The sequence below is a fragment of the Carassius gibelio genome, chromosome B9, assembly GCF_023724105.1.
Source record: "Carassius gibelio isolate Cgi1373 ecotype wild population from Czech Republic chromosome B9, carGib1.2-hapl.c, whole genome shotgun sequence".
NCBI lineage: Eukaryota > Metazoa > Chordata > Actinopteri > Cypriniformes > Cyprinidae > Carassius > Carassius gibelio.
Genome location: NC_068404.1, coordinates 15,265,464 through 15,282,111, shown reverse-complemented (window position 1 = coordinate 15,282,111; position 16,648 = coordinate 15,265,464). Strand labels below are relative to the sequence as shown.

General features: G+C 37.2%; 1 protein-coding gene across 1 annotated transcript in view; it reads right to left on the bottom strand.

The window, feature by feature from the left end:
* Positions 1-465: 465 nt before the first annotated feature.
* htr2aa (5-hydroxytryptamine (serotonin) receptor 2A, genome duplicate a) overlaps positions 466-16,648 on the bottom strand; it is a 30,310-nt gene continuing 14,127 nt past the window's right edge. Inside the window, exons 2-3 of the mRNA XM_052564769.1 lie at positions 9,039-9,239; positions 466-1,875 (exon numbers count right to left, since the gene is read on the bottom strand). Of these exons, the coding sequence (XP_052420729.1) occupies positions 1,070-1,875; positions 9,039-9,239 (1,007 nt within the window). The 3' untranslated portion in view covers positions 466-1,069. The remainder of the gene's footprint in view (positions 1,876-9,038; positions 9,240-16,648) is intronic.

The following is a 16,648-nucleotide window of genomic DNA, read 5'->3' as shown; positions in this document are numbered from 1 at the left end:
TAGATCAGTTTCTAAAGGATCGTGTGACACTGAAGTCTACAGTAACGGATGCTGATAGTTGAGCTCTCTCACAGGAATAAATAACATTTTAAAATACATTACAATAAAAAACAGTTATTTTAAACTATAACGATATTTCACTATATTACTATTTTTACTATATATTAAAAAACAATCCAAAACAAAGTCACCCAACGGTAGTGCATCTCATTTTATAGCTTTATATTTTACAATATGACTCTATTTCTTATGTTTACTCTGAAGTGGAAACTAATATATATATATATATATATATATATATATATATATATATATATATATATATATATATATATATATATATATATATATATATATATATATATATATATTAGTTTGTATCCTATAATAGGAATAATTTAAAAAAGCCACTTCTAATAATTAAATAAAAGTGGTCTTTATTTGTTGACCGCAGACACCGTTTGTTTCATAAGGTTAGGTAATGTCCAAAAACCAGTATCTTGTCCTGTGTCTGGATTCAGTGTATACGTATGCTAAAATGATAAACCAGCAGCACAAAAGTCAGCTTATACGAATGAGGCTACAGCATCTCAATCATTTGACACAGTACAAAAACTCTAGTCACATTACAACTTTTATCCACAGTTGTTTTCCAAAACCAGACGCTGTAAACAAAACACTGCTGATCACCCATGAATTTAGACTTCACCCTCTGCCATATAAAGTGCTACATAAAAAACCTACAAGTCTTGACATCAAACCCAAATTTTGACTTAACACTTATATACAGTTTTTATAACCCTAGAAGGTTTATGCCATTGATTCAACTGACATCAATGGTTCAGGACAGATCCCGATCAGACAAAGGTCTTTTGATGCATCAGTACCCTGTGATAAAGTCATGGACCATGAAGCTGCTCGTTCATAGATGCATTTGGGCTTTGAATACTAATACTTTAGACCAGTCAGAGCTTATTTCTGTAGAGGTAAAATGGGGAGAATGTCAAAGATGAAATCCAGAAGAAAATCCATGGTTACTGCTGGCATTTTGTGAGTTCACAGAGAGAATTCACAAGCAGCTGACACTCTCATTTTTGCTGCTTTTGGACAGATGGTGTTTTTTATTGGGAAGGGGCAGAGAGAAATCCCCATTGCCTATTGATCCAGTGAGCGGCAGGTGTGTGGACTGATAGGCCAGCGGTGGAATGGTGTTGACCAGAATTAGTTGTAGCGGTTTCTTCTCCTCATGAAACTGGCATCGGATGTATCTGGCGAAGGCTGAGCGGTAAGTCTTGTTGAAGAGTGTGTAAACCAACGGGTTAACGGCGGAGGACAGGTAACCAACCCACACAAACACATTCAACAGACTGTTCATTACGTCGGCATCACACGTCGCTGGCTCGCAAACCACCGCTAAAACATTAGTGATGAAAAATGGACACCACATGACTACGAACAGGAAGAAAACCACGCCCAGAACTTTGGAGGCTTTTTGCTCGTTGCTGATGGACTGCACCGTATTCCGTCCGAAAGGTGGCATCACAACCCCTGACTCTGCCCCCACCTCACGGCTCAACGAGCGCCGCAAGAACAGTTTTTTCTCAGAGGGCGAGAATGAGGGTCCTGGGAGGAAGTTGAGAGTGAACCCTGTGCTCCATTTGGGCCTGGGCACCAGTTGGTCGAGACAGAGAGTGGCCTCACTCTGCAGAGCGCTGATAGTCAGGAAATAGGTCACCACCATAATGGTCAATGGCACAAAGAAGGCCACAAAGGACCCAATCAATACGAAAGAGTTGTCCGTCAATAGGCAGCTGCCATCCTTGAAAACTTTGGTGTGATCACGCAGACCCAGGACTGGGATTGGCATGGAGATGCCTGCAGAAAGATGTGGGGAAAAAAAGTGCATTTGTTGTTTAGGTAAATCGGCAGAAATTGTGACAGACCAAAAACAAGGTGGCAAAGAAACCCAACAACAGAGGAGAAATGATGACAGTTGCTTATTTCACACAAAACACAAAATCAGCAAAGTTGTGTGACCTGCAGTTTGCCTGTGACACATGCAGCTGTTCTGTTTGTGTCCTTTTCAAATTCAGTCCATTGGCACAAGCAGACACAAATGAACAATAGTTTATTTAGTGCTAAAAAAAAAAAAATCTGACATAATTCTTTTATTCTATTCTGTGATTTTTTTTCATCACTAAAGGAGGTAATGGGATACCCTTTTAATTGAGAATTTATGTTCACAATCAAAATAAGTTTCAGAGTGATTAATTATAATAATAATAATAAACTAATATTACAATTTATTTACAACCCTAATAAATAATAAAGTTGTTTTAACAACATGGTAATAAAGAGTATGGGTTTAAAATGTTGTTTTATATAACATTGCTTTCATAGATAACGTTAGCATGCAATTCATCCACTTTTTATTTGTAATGGCAGCATAATATTTAGAAAATCTAACATTACAGTTCTTTTATTTTGTTGTGTGAAATTTTTATCAGTAAATGATGAAAAAAACTATAAACAAGTGATTCACTGCATTTATAATAAAAATCATCATAATCAACCTCACCAATATTGTTATTTAGCAGCCGAATAAATAGTAGAATTGAAAAATTACTTTGAAAAATTTACATATGATTGACGGATCTCTTGTTCAAGGACAGGCTTGTATTATTCGACTTACTCGGACACATTGCTTATGCTTAGGCAGCAAAAATGTCCGTCTTTGTCACATGCCTTTGGGTAACTTCACAGTAAGTGATGGGACTTTGTTTCTCTCGTTGCCTGTAACAGTTTAGAGGCGTAACCTCAATAACACAACTATTTATGAACATTAGCGTTCAGTTCAGCCTGTATAATATGATATACTTCATATTTGCGCTAGCATCTTGCAAATGGAAACCTTTTATCGCTCAAGGACAAACGTTCAGTGAAACTGCCATGGTGATAAGACATCTCCATGGCAACAGTAAATCTCTGCAAATCGTGTCTGATCTCTGGGGTCTGTTGGGGGAAACCGAGCTGGGAAGGACGGGGTGGGGGGGTTTCATGATGGACCCCGTGCCTCTGGATGATGTGTTGGGCATTAGCTGTGCATCTGTGGATAACTGCAGGTTTTGGATGACAATGATAAGAACTGTAGAGTGTAAAAAAATGGTTGCCACTGTGTGTCGAAATCTGAGAGGAAGATGAGGAGATTAAAAGTATATATTGGTAAGGTTTCTCCTTCAAAACTGAGTTTAAAGTGGGGTTACTTTATCTTAGTCACTATCAGCCTCCTCTGACATCACATTTCTTATCCTGGAGATGAGAGTAAACAGTTGAAAGTTAGAAAAGCAGCATTATAATGTAAGTTGTGATGGTGCTTTGCTCAAATCCACTGACAGCTCTCAGGCTTCAAGGGTTGCATCTTCACTGTGGATTTATTCACAATCATCTCAGTTATAGATGTTATGTGCTGACTGACTTACGGCATGACACCAGAGGTAAACTGGGTACAAATTTTGACTTACAGATGTCACCTAATTCTCGGTCGATTAATCAAAATTGTTTTGCATTACAAAGTCTGAAATGTCATTTTTAAGATGTAGATAAGAAATAATCATATTAAATGTGCACTAATTGGTTCAGAATACTTGTTTCATTTAGTTGACATATTAAAGTATGATTTTCCTTGTTGAAAAATAAACAAATAAATAAAGCAGCATAGCATGCTGGCTAGACATGTTTTGAATCATGGCTGCTTGTCATGGGCTGGTTCTGAGCAACTAGCTTCTGCTCAAGACAAGCTTAGGACCAGCAAATGACCTACTTAAACCAGCCCATGACCAGCAGCCATGCTTCAAAACATACCTAACCAGCATATGCTGGATTTTTCAACAGGGTTTTCAGAAGCAATCCTTTTAAATCAAGAAACACTGTCAACAGACAGAAGAAAAAACTTGTTTTAAGAATAAAACGTTATATAAATCAGGTGAATTATATATGAACAAACTCCTCTGGAAAAACCTTCAGAATATAGATAGAACTGCAAAGTTTTCTAAGTGCCTCTGAAGTTGAGATTTCTGGCTCAGTTCATGTGAAAAAACTTGTTTTGAGGAAATGTAACTATATATATATATATATATATATATAAGGAAAATCCCAAATTCAGTATCTCAGAAAATTAGAATATTGTGAAAAGGTTCAATATTGAAGACACCTGGTGCCACACTCTAATCAGCTAATTAACTCAAAACACCTGCAAAGCCTTTAAATGGTCTCTCAGTCTAGTTCTGTAGGCTACATAATCATGGACGACCACTGACACTTTGCACAAGGAGGGCAAGACACAAACCTGGCTTACACAAACTTGGCTTACACATAACATACTAATATGCTTTTAATATCCAAATCCGTTAAAGGATTTTTAGGCTACATTAATTAGGTAAACCGGAACCGGAAACACTTCACATAACACCCTATGCACTTGCTACATCATTAGAAGAATGACATCTACGCTAATAGTTGTCCGTTTCTCTCTTATTCCGAGGTTGCCGTAGCCACCAGATCCAGTCTGTATCCAGATCAGAGGGTCACTACAGTCACCCGGATCCAGTACGTATCCAGACCAGATGGTGGATCAGCACCTAGAAAGGACCTCTACTGCCCTGAAAGACAGCGGAGACCAGGACAACTAGAGCCCCAGATACAGATCCCCTGTAAATACCTTGTCTCAGAGGACCACCGGGACAAGACCACAGGAAACAGATGATTCTTCTGCACAATCTGACTTTGCTGCAGCCTGGAATTGAACTACTGGTTTCGTCTGGTCAGAGGAGAACTGGCCCTCCAACTGAGCCTGGTTTCTCCCAAGGTTTTTTTCTCCATTCTCTCACCGATGGAGTTTTGGTTCCTTGCCGCTGTCGCCTCTGGCTTGCTTAGTTGGGGTCACTTCATCTACAGCGATATCGTTGACTTGATTGCAAATAAATGCACAGACACTATTTAACTGAACAGAGATGACATCACTGAATTAAATGATGAACTGCCTTTAACTATCATTTTGCATTATTGACACACTGTTTTCCTAATTAATGTTGTTCAGTTGCTTTGACGCAATGTATTTTGTTTAAAGTGCTATATAAATAAAGGTTACTTGACTTGACTTGACTTGACAAAAGGTCTTTGCAAAAGAGTCTGGCTGTTCACAGAGCTCTGTGTCCAAGCACATTAATAGAGAGGCGAAGGGAAAGGAAAAGATGTGGTTTGAAAAAGTGTACAAGCAATAGGGATAACCGCACCCAGGAGAGGATTGTGAAACAAAACCCATTCAAAAATGTGGGGTAGATCCACAAAGAGTGGACTGCAGCTGGAGTCAGTGCTTCAAGAACCACTACGCACAGACGTATGCAAGACATGGGTTTTAGCGGTCACATTCCTTGTCTCAAGCCACTCTTGAACAACAGACAGTGTCAGAAGCGTCTCGCTTCAAAAAGGACTGGACTGCTGCTGAGTGATCCAAAGTTATGTTCTCTGATGAAAGTAAATTTTGCATTTCCTTTGGAAATCAGTGTCCCAGAGTCTGGAGGAAGAGAAGAGTGGCACACAATCCACGTTGCTTGAGGTCCAGTGTAAAGTTTCCACAGTCGTGATGGTTTGGGTTGCCATGTCATCTGCTGGTGTTGGTCCACTGTGTTTTCTGAGGTCAAAGGTTAACGCAGCCATATAACAGGTTTATATAACAAGGTTTATATAACATATAACAAGTTTTAGAGCACTTCATGCTTCCTGCTGCTGACCAACTGTATGGAGATTCAGATTTCATACATTGCCAAAGTTTCTAGTTCCTGGTTTAAGGACCATGGTATCCCTGTTCTTAATTGGCCAGTAAATTCGCCTGACCTTAACCCCATAGAAAATCTATGGGATATTGTGAAGAGGAAGATGCGATATGTCAGACCCAAGAATGCAGAAGAGCTGAAGGCCGCTATCAGAGCAGCCTGGGCTCTCATAACACCTGAGCAGTGCCACAGACTGATCGACTCCATGCCACGCTGCATTGTTGCAGTAATTCAGGCAAAAGGAGCCCCAACTAAGTATTGAGTTGTGTACATGCTCATACTTTTCATGTTCATACTTTTCAGTTGGCCAAGATTTCTAAAAATTCTTTCTTTGTACTGGTCTTAAAGGGGGGGTGAAATGCTATTTCATGCATACTGAGTTTTTTACACTGTTAAAGAGTTGGATTCCCATGCTAAACATGGACAAAGTTTCAAAAATTAAGTTGTACGTTTGAAGGAGTATTTTTGTTCCAAAAAAACCTCTTCCGGTTTGTCACAAGTTTCGGAAAGTTTTTTTCGAGTATGGCTCTGTGTGACGTTAGATGGAGCAGAATTTCCTTATATGGGTCCTGAGTGCGCGCTCTTCTGCCGGAAGAGCGCGCGCTCCAGTATGGCAGAGCACTGAGAGGCTGAGCACAGCCTGATCAGAGCGAGAGCATCGCGAAAAGTCACAAAAGAAGTGTGTTTTGGTTGCCAGGGCAAGACAACCCTGCACAGATTACCAAAAGAGAAACAGCATTAAGGGACCAGTGGATGGAGTTTATTTTTACAGAGCATCAACGGAGTTGTGCAAGTGTTTTTGTTTGTTCACTGCATTTCGGATTGGACATCGTTTATTTCTGAAGGATAATGCAGTCCCAACGGAAAAGGGTCACGATTGTGTGTTGGAACCACATGCGGTGAGTAAAACTGCTTCAAATATCTCGGGTGTTGTTAACTTAGCTATCAGCCCGTAAGCACGTCAAGTAAACAACATGCGATGTTGTCATCAAACTGCACTTTCCACATGTACAGCTTAAAAAAAAAAGACGACATAAAGTGGAACTTAGTCATTTTCCAAAACCGCTAAGCAAATATATACAGTTTCAGTACATACCACATAGCATTTGCTGATGCTGCTCTTGTTAAATTTCAGCCTCTGGATCTGTGTCACAGCTTCCACATGCTCTCAACTCAAAAGCCTACTGGCGCTCGTGATTCTTTAGCTCCGCCCACACGTCATGCCTCTAGGCGCTCGTGTTTTTCCGGGAAAAATCGGTACAGACTATCTTTCTCTTATAAATATAATAAAAATAAAGACTTTTTTGAGTTATGAAGGATGCAGTACTACTCTATAGGTACTCAAGATTAAAAGGATATTGAGTGAAAACGAGCATTTCACCCCCCCTTTAAGTAATATTAAAATTTTCTGAGATACTGAATTTGAGATTATCCTTAGTTGTCAGTTGTAATCATCAAAATGATAAGAAATAAACATTTGAAATATATCAGTCTGTGTGTAATGAATGAATATGATATACAAGTTTAACTTTTTGAATGGAATTAGTGAAATAAATCAAATTTCTGATGATGTTCCACTACAAAAACTAGCTAATTCTGCATGTTTATGCTGTCTCAGTTCTAAGCGGCTTCTCAACTGATAATTAGAAAACCACTTTTAAATCTTAACAACCAGACTTGCAGTGTTTTGAAAGGCATCTGACTCATGCTCAAAGAGCCCCAATCTCCAAAATGTTAGTAAATCTACTTTGATCCCTGAATGACACATAATTACCATCTGGAAGTCGTCTTCACTTTAAAGCAGCACTAGCTCTCAACTCTTTAACCCCCCTGAAGCTCACAAAAGCTCTGTTGACTTTAGTTATACAGTATAGGCTTTGTATCATAAATATGTTTTATTAGACTGTTTCATTTTTTTTTTTGCACTACTGTAATGTAAATGGCATTGTGGCATTTACTTTATTGAATTTTCTGCTCATAATATCGTTTTCTGCCTTTCCTGCATGCAGCTCAAACTACTGGGGTGGTCTGAGGTCATTTTGATGCCGTGCGTGAGCATTTCTTCAACTTCGGGCACAGCAAAGGTTGTTTTTTTAAAAAAAAAATAATATATATTTTTTCTTAGTTTATATGAAGGTCATACTAATATTTTTTTTTTTCACGTTTTCATTATTTTTTTTCTACTTTTTATTACTCTATACTTTTTTCAATAGTAAAGTTTCTTAATAAATAAACTATATATATATATATATATATATATATATATATATATATATATATATATATATATATATATATATATATATATATATATATATATACACACACAAATTATTCTATTAGTTTTGTAAACATTTTCCATACTTGTTTACCAAGGCAATATTAAATGTGACATGATATGAATAAAACAAGAAAAATAAAGGTCAATATAAGTTTTTTTATTGAGAGCAAGCTTGAAAAGTGTAAAAAAATATATATTTATTTGTGTGTATTTTATTATCCATGAAATGAAATAAGTATTAGCAAAGATGGAGCCATTTTAAAATGTCATTTCCACCAAAGTATGCTATTAAGCACAACACATGATTTGAGATGTGGTGGAAATAACACTGTGCATGCTGGAAATATTCATGACTTCAGCATTCAATGACCCAGACCTGTAAAATTCATTAATTTTTAGCTTTCCATTATGCAATTTCTTTTTCTCCCTCTTCTCAATTATTTCTCCCTTGTGGTGCTCCATTGACATAATCAGCAGGATACTGATGAAGCTGCACTCACTACTGCAAGTTTCATTGTTGCCTCTCAGCTGCAATCTATAATATAACTGAATATTGCTGCAATTTTACTTCTCATTTACAGATACCCAAATCTCTCCCCCCACTCATGTATTCAATCGCCAAAGTCATGGAGGTTTATTAGCCACTGATTTCTCTAGTCCCAAAAGTAATTCAGATTCAAGTACACATAAATGCTTAAAGACCCTCTTTGGAACGCTCTTCGTTTCAGCGGCGGCTCTAAACAGCCATGGTCATCTCAAGCCAATAAGGAACATTTTCCAGTATTTTCTAAAAGCAGACTCAGTGGTTGATACTGTCTAATTAGATCAGAGTCATGACATTTTGTTCACAACAGTCTAATGATAATGGCTTCATGTCACACTACAGCACGGTGTCGTGGGTGCCAAGTTGATGGAATCAGGTGTACCTGCTGAGATGGTCCAGACTGCCGTGATCTTGGCCCGGGCACGGGAGCGTGAGTTTGACCGATTGTGTCGGATGGGGTTACGGATGGCCACATAACGGTCCAGCGAGATAGCACACAGGTGCATGATGGAGGCAGTGGAAAAGAGAACATCCAAGTAGATCCACATGGGACACAGTGATGCAGGGAGTGGCCAGGAGTAACCTGAAGAAGAGACAGACATTTAGAGGATGGGGCCCAAGGAATAAAACTGATAGCAAAAGCCTTAAAGGTACTGACTTTCCTCCGTTCCATGCTAATGGCCCCTGTGAGATCACTGAATTGGCTTATCCCACTAAGTGTTTTCACTGGAAGGCATGAGTGTGATGAGCTCTTGAGAGCAGCACAAGAGCTTAATGGTCACTGACAGTGTTTTCAGTTCATACGCTGATGAAATACAGTTTATTTTCTAGAACACTACGTCCATCCAGTGAGTACAAAATGGTTCTTGTATGGCATTGTTGTGAAAACCCCTTTTACTTTAAGAGTGTAGTGCTCCATCCATCCATTAGGCCTTGGCGATAAACAATATCATATCGCGATTGCAAACAAATTTATGTTGATAACGATGATAATTTCTGGACATTTTTCCTCAAAATGGATTAATCTGACAGGTTTTCACACACCAGATGCACTGACTGGTGAAAGAAGCCAGTCAATGCATGTTGCTAATAAGTCTGTTTGTTACGCATGTCTCTGTGTGAATGAATGGTGCAAGTTTCATCTGATACCCACTGTTTTCAATGTCTTTGTCTCAGTATATGAGGATATGAACACATGAACTTCATCTCCAGAACTGCTCTGAGAGTCACCTCACCAGCTTTAAACTGTTTCATTGGAGAAAAATAAAATAAAACTACCATCAAATACACACTGGGCATCATTTATTAACATAGAAATGAATGCAGATATGTGCGCACAAATCAACTTACAACAGGGTTCATGTGTGAATCATGAAACATTCATATGCCGTCAATCTCATCGTACAAATTGTCATATGGTGATAAATGTGGCGGTTGAAAACAATTGTCATTTGAATGTCATACCCCTAAAAACACCCTGGTTTAGAAGCATTGCCCCTAGATTTTACAACACAGTGAAACAAATCGCAGTCAAAAACAGGATGCAATCTCATGAAAGAGAAATTAATCTTACTCCAAAAACACCCGTTAACCTGGGAACTGTAAACAGTTACATTAATTTATATGTACAATATATTAAAACTTAAGCAAAGTAAAACTGAAAAATCTTCACAACAACCCATCAAAATAAATGTCTGGTTAAAAAAAAATTATGACAGAAACATACTACTTTTTATATTAAAATATAATTCTCGAATAATAATATTATTATTTTTATGGAATACTATATAACCAAGATATTTTTCAATAATTCATACATTTCTGATGTGCAGCATCTTGCTTGACAATAAAAATGCTAAGGTTTGTTGAAAATTAATTTCAATTGATTACATTTTAAAAGTGATCGAACTGACAAGGTTTTATTAATTACATTTAATTGGAAAGATAAATAAATTTGTATTGAATCATAAAACTCAGAATTCAGAAATGGAGAAAAATAAAAAAGAATTCTAGATTTTATGGGGCCCTAAATTAATAGATATTTCACTGTGTGGAATTTAATTGTAAACAAATAAAGTTATGTTTATATTTATTCTCAAGGTCTATTAAACATGTCGTCCCCTTGGAATTATAAAGTTCTATCTGCGTTCTGAGTAGTTTTGAGATATTGAGCTTTAAAATTTTTGTGTTCCATAGACTTCTGTAGATATAACCTTATTGTTTTTTCAATAAAAAATACCAAAATGTACACTACTTAAAATAAAACATCACATAATGTAAATAAATTGTCACAAAATAAGAATATGTGAATAACTCAATTTTGACAAAAATGTCAGATAGAACCTTATAATTCCAAGGGGACGATGTGGAAAGTATTTCCTTCCCCAATAACAGTAAATCAATATTGTGGTGAATATCGCTAATGTATTATATGGAAAAAAATATATTGTGATAATATTTTTGGCCATAACACCCATCTATCCATCTATCTGTATACCTACTGTGTCATCCTGTCCTTCTTTCTATCTATCCAACAATCCATCTCTCCAAGCACACTGAAGCCACTGGTGAGGAGTTAGTTCAGTTTTGTGAGTGCAATAGAGTTAGCTCACTCTGCTCTGTGCAGTCAGGCAGAAAATGACCATCCACCAAAGACTCATCACTGAAACTGTAAATTTCAGTCTTAATACTTCCTGGCACTTTGTACAGAACACACACAGGCACAAACTGTGAAGGGAGGAAATACTGAATTAATAATACATGTACAGCAATTTGAAGTTACTGTCAGGTACTTTCTTAAAAAATTAGCCCTTTCACTAGATTTTTTTATTTATTTATTTTGTCACTGACAAAAGATTGAAATGAAGCACAAAGGCTAAGCCAAAAGAGCCAACACAAATTAAGTGCCACAAAAAGGAAATGAGGTAGAAAAATAAAGAGAACTAAATGAGTGAGAGAATAACAGGAGGCGGAGCTGTAGGAAATGCGATGCATGCAGAGAAAGGAAGTGAAAGGAAGAATGTGGATGAATTAATGTACAGAGCTTGTGTGCAAAAATATGATAAAGACCATCAATCACCAAAACAAAGATCACACACCTGAGTTTTAGAAACATCCCTCTGTGATATTGGATTGTACCTCAGCAGAGCTGTATTACTTTAGTTTCCCTGTGTGTGTTGTGTTTACTGTGTTTTTTTCAAAGTGACAGAAAAATTTGTGGTTTCCCTGCCGTTCCATTCAACACTCAAAACAGATTCTGTGAATTTCTCTGCAGAAGAAAATGTCAGTTTGGGCTTCAGCTAAAATTTGGTCTGTGGTTCTAAACTCCATTATCTTAGCTTTGAAATGCTCCCACACTCTCCAGCCTTCACTATCAACTGAGGTATGAAAAGATGTCTGGGTGACACACTAGCTAAAGATAGATGTGTTTTACTATGAACATGAAATGCAGGCTGCCATCATCACGGCTCAAACATAAACATTTTTGGTAGTAGACATATGACAGTCCACAGACTTAAACTATACAAGTAGACTTACTTTCTGTGAATATGGTTTGCTTTTTTAAAGTAAAGTTTGGATAAGGCTGAGACACACATCGGGCCATCGGCAAACATCTGTTGGGCTAGTTTGTTTGGTGTGTTCCACGTCTGCTCTGCTTGGGCTCATGTCAGAGGCAGTTTGCCCGATTTAACATGTTGAATCAGCATTAGGGATTGTGGGTGCAAGTGAGAACTCTGATTGGATGTTCAGTTCATGCTGGCCACACACTAGATGATTTTAAGGGTGATTTTTAGCCCGATTAGCTCCCCTGAATGATTGGGAGGTGTGGCGCGATTATTTTTTGTCCAAAACATCCTCCATTGTGTGGTGTTATGACAATTATTGAACTGGTCCCAAATTGAGATTAAGCACCTGAAGCTGTCTCCATGTCTGTGGTCTCCCATGGTTTTAAAGGGGTCATATGATGCGATTTCAAGTTTTCCTTGTGCATAAAGAAAATCTGTAAAGTTGCAAAGACTAAAGTCTCAAATCCAAAGAAATATTCTTTATAAAATTTAAGTCAACCACACCCTCCTAAAACAGCTCGTTCTAACACGCCCCCAGATCTCTACGTCACTATATGGGAAAATTTGAATAACACCGGCCAAATGTTTACGCAAAGGAAGAAGGTGTAACTTTTATTCTCTCTGTTGCCACCGCTGCCATGTCGTGGAGTAACCATGTGTTTCATTGTGAGAGCAAAACTACTTGTTTGGCCTTCCAAAAGAGGACGCGACTAGAAATCAGTGGTTAAGTTGTATTTTCAACACTGTTCCTGAACAGTCCAACCCAAATACGCAATGCAACGCGTGAAAAGACAGTATAAGTCATCATAATCAGCAATGATGTCCCCACTGGATGCAACAAATGCCTTGTTTGTAATGGGTTTTATTGGTTTTGTCTCGTCTGGTGATGAATCTAGTGAGTGATCGCGAATTAATCTTCCTATTTAACCAGATCTTTTTAAAGAACCGGTCAAAGCAGTTCACCAAATCAAACAGAATCGTTTGAAACAGTTCGTGTCTCCAATATGCAGTAACACTCCCTATCACAGGGGAAGTCGTGGCCTAGTGGTTAGAGAGTTTGACTCCTAACCCTAGGGTTGTGGGTTCGAATCTTGGGCCAGCAATACCATGACTTAGGTGCCCTTGAGCAAGGCACCGAACCCCCAGGCACCACCCACTGCTCCGGGTGTGTGTTCACTGCTGTGTGTGTGCACTATGGATGGCTTAAACCTGCTGGCCTGAGAGATGTCATATGTTAAGGGGAGTAACATTTCCGTCACACGCTTGAGGCATTTGGCCAGTCACAACACACTGGATAACTTAACAATAAAATAGCTTTTTCAGAACAATGAGCCTTGTAAAAATGGGTTTGTTTCAGAAGGCAGGGCATAGAGGAGAAACAATAATGTGCATTATATGGAAAATAATGTGTTTTTTAACCTTAACCCCTTAACTGTCATTCACATTTTTGAACATTGACTTTGTAGTACACGATCCAAACTAAAAATTTTATAATTCATGAATGAAAATATTTTGTAACATGATATTGATGTACCATTTACGTGGTAACGCAATGTCTGATTTTAAAATGGGTTTTAAAGGATGAATTTTGAGATTTTAAGTTTTCAGTCGATATATAATTTCTGATGATTTTTAAAATGTGATAAAGAAAAAGGCAACAAAGAAGTCTTTTTTTTTTAAACAAAGGTCAAAAAAAAATTATAAAAAGTTATAATTTAGATTTTTGAGGGTGCACTCTTGTCATAAATTAATCGATTACTTTTCCTACATAATTAAAAATATATATATATTTGTAAAATATATATTTGGGAGTCTTACACCTTTCCATCGATATAAAGTTTGTCAGGATTTGATTAGATTTAATTGTAATATAGTGAAATAAATGTAGGTGTCCCACAGAGGGGATGGGTGACGGTTAATTAAACTGCATAAACACATTACATTACACCAAATACACCAAATAATGTTCTTTTTAGCACCATCATATGACCCCTTTAAAATCAGTTAAGATTTGAAAATCATCTGTGTGGCCAGCCTTGGCAATTGAGTCAGTGCTCGAGAATTAAAGTGAAAGTGATGAAAATGAGTAAGTAAATGAAGGTGGCACCAACAGAAGGCTGTTCTAATGTGATCTTTCCCAAGCATTCCAATATGCACATTTTCAACATGAGCCGCTTAAAATGCTGCTTTGTTTACATTATCTGCATTTATCTCGTATATCTTTGTTTCAGTTTGTCCTCTTAAATGATGAATATATACTATTAATTGCCGCTTATATAGACCGTTCATTCCTCTCACGCAGGCGCAGAACGCACATGTTTATTTTGAGGTCAGCTGTAGTCTGAGCTGTGTGTTCAAGCACAGTTTTTGGTCCAGACACCACTGATGCAAGGCGACAACACCGTCATTTTTTGTTGCCACTAGTTCTTTGAAGTCAGTTTGGTGTGTCCCAGTCAACAGTACATCTCAATTCCTGCATCTCTTCCTCATGTCATCCTCTCACCCACATTCTTTATTTATTCATTCATTCATTATTTATTTTTCTCAAAATCATAATTTGAACTGATATTAAACAGTAAAAAGTGTAAAAGTATTTTAGTTCATATTTAATTATTTTACATTTAAATGAAAGGTAACCAAAAAATTTAATTTGATGTTTATCTGCTTAAAGCCAGGGCATCCAAGATGTAGCTGACTTTGTTTACAAACCAAGATTTTTAGCTCAAACCATTGCAGACCTCTGTGTTCTACTGAAAAAAAAAAACAAAGTCACCTACATCTTGGATGTCCCGGGGTTAAGCAGATAAACATCAAATATTCATTTTTTGGGTGAACTATTCCTTTAATTAAAAATGTTATTAAAGGCACAGTATATAATTTTTCATCACTAGAGTATTATATAAATAAAAGTATATAAAGTATATAAAAGTGTATTATATATAGTATTCAAAATAAACAAAGACAGGGTAGCGTAGCTTGATGCAGTGAGTGTGGAATCATGGGAGTTGTCGTCTTTGTATGAAATCTGACTGGAATCTGGCAGAAATTATGTTCATGGATGAGCTAATGATTTATTAATGTAGTAGAACTGAACAGGCGTAAGGCTGAAATCCATCGATGCCAAATGAGGCCACTGAACGAGCGTGAGACATGGCTCGAAAGCAGCTCAGCTGTTATTATGCCACAGTCAACAGCTTACGCTCCTTCCAGTCGTGCGTATGTAGGGGGAAAAGCAGCGCTGTTTTATTCTTTTGAAAGTTCTGTTATAATGCTACTGTGTGGTTGTGACCGCTCTATTAAAATGCACAACATATTAAATCTTCTTTTGGTGTTTCCATGTTTTCTACAAAACAAAACCAGAAATCGAGGGGTTCTGACATCATTTGCAGGCGACACAATAACTATGGACATGGTCCGTGTCACTAGTTAAAATGTCTTATTTCTCTGGATTTAAACATTCTTTGAAACATTTGGGATAATGCAAGTAGACAAGTTAGCAAAATATATAACACTGTTCTAGTGTTTTTCGGATATTTTAATAAAATAAAATAAAAATCTTACATATCATGCCTTTAATTTTAGCACATTTTAATTACCAAAAATGTAAAACCACACAAATCAGAGTTTTAAACTGTAGACAGTATTAAAGGGTTAGTTCACCCCAAAATGAAAATTCTGCCATTAATTATTCACCCTCATGTTGTTACAAATCCGTGAAACCTTCGTTCATCGTCGGAATATTCAATTAAGATATTTTTGATGGAATCTGAGAGCTCTCTGACCCCCTATAGATGCCAATGATATTACCATGTTCAATGCACAGAAACGTAGCAAGAACATCGGTAAAATAGTCCATGTGACATCAGGAGCTAAACTGTAATTTAACGAAGCTCCGAGAATACTTTTTGTGTACAAAGAAAACAATAATAATATAATTTGTTCAGCAATTCTCCTCCACAAGTTAGCGTCTTCTTCCATTTTGGAGATTACCCCAGAACGCAATCAGTGTTGTTTACATTCAGCATGACAGCGTGCACATTCTACTGCTTATATAATGGTCATATAGGTTGATCTTCTCAGACCATTGATCAACATATTCAGAAGGTTAAACACCTCATTTAAATTACTATTTATTGAGAGAGAAAAGAAGAAGAGTTTCAGGCCTACTTTATACCCCATTTCGTGGAATTGCCTACAGCATGGGTTGAAAGAGAGAGAGGATCAGGGCTTATGATAAGAAGACATCAAGGTCTTTTTAGAGAATATTAAGATGTGGGGACTGTTTGATGTAGCGGTATGCATCATGGCACAAATAAAAAACAAAGTCTTGATGAAAGAAGCACAAACAGGAAAAATATAAGTAAAAGAATAAAAGGTCAATCACTGGCAGGCAGAAGAGGTGCTCATGAATAGACTATGAGAGATG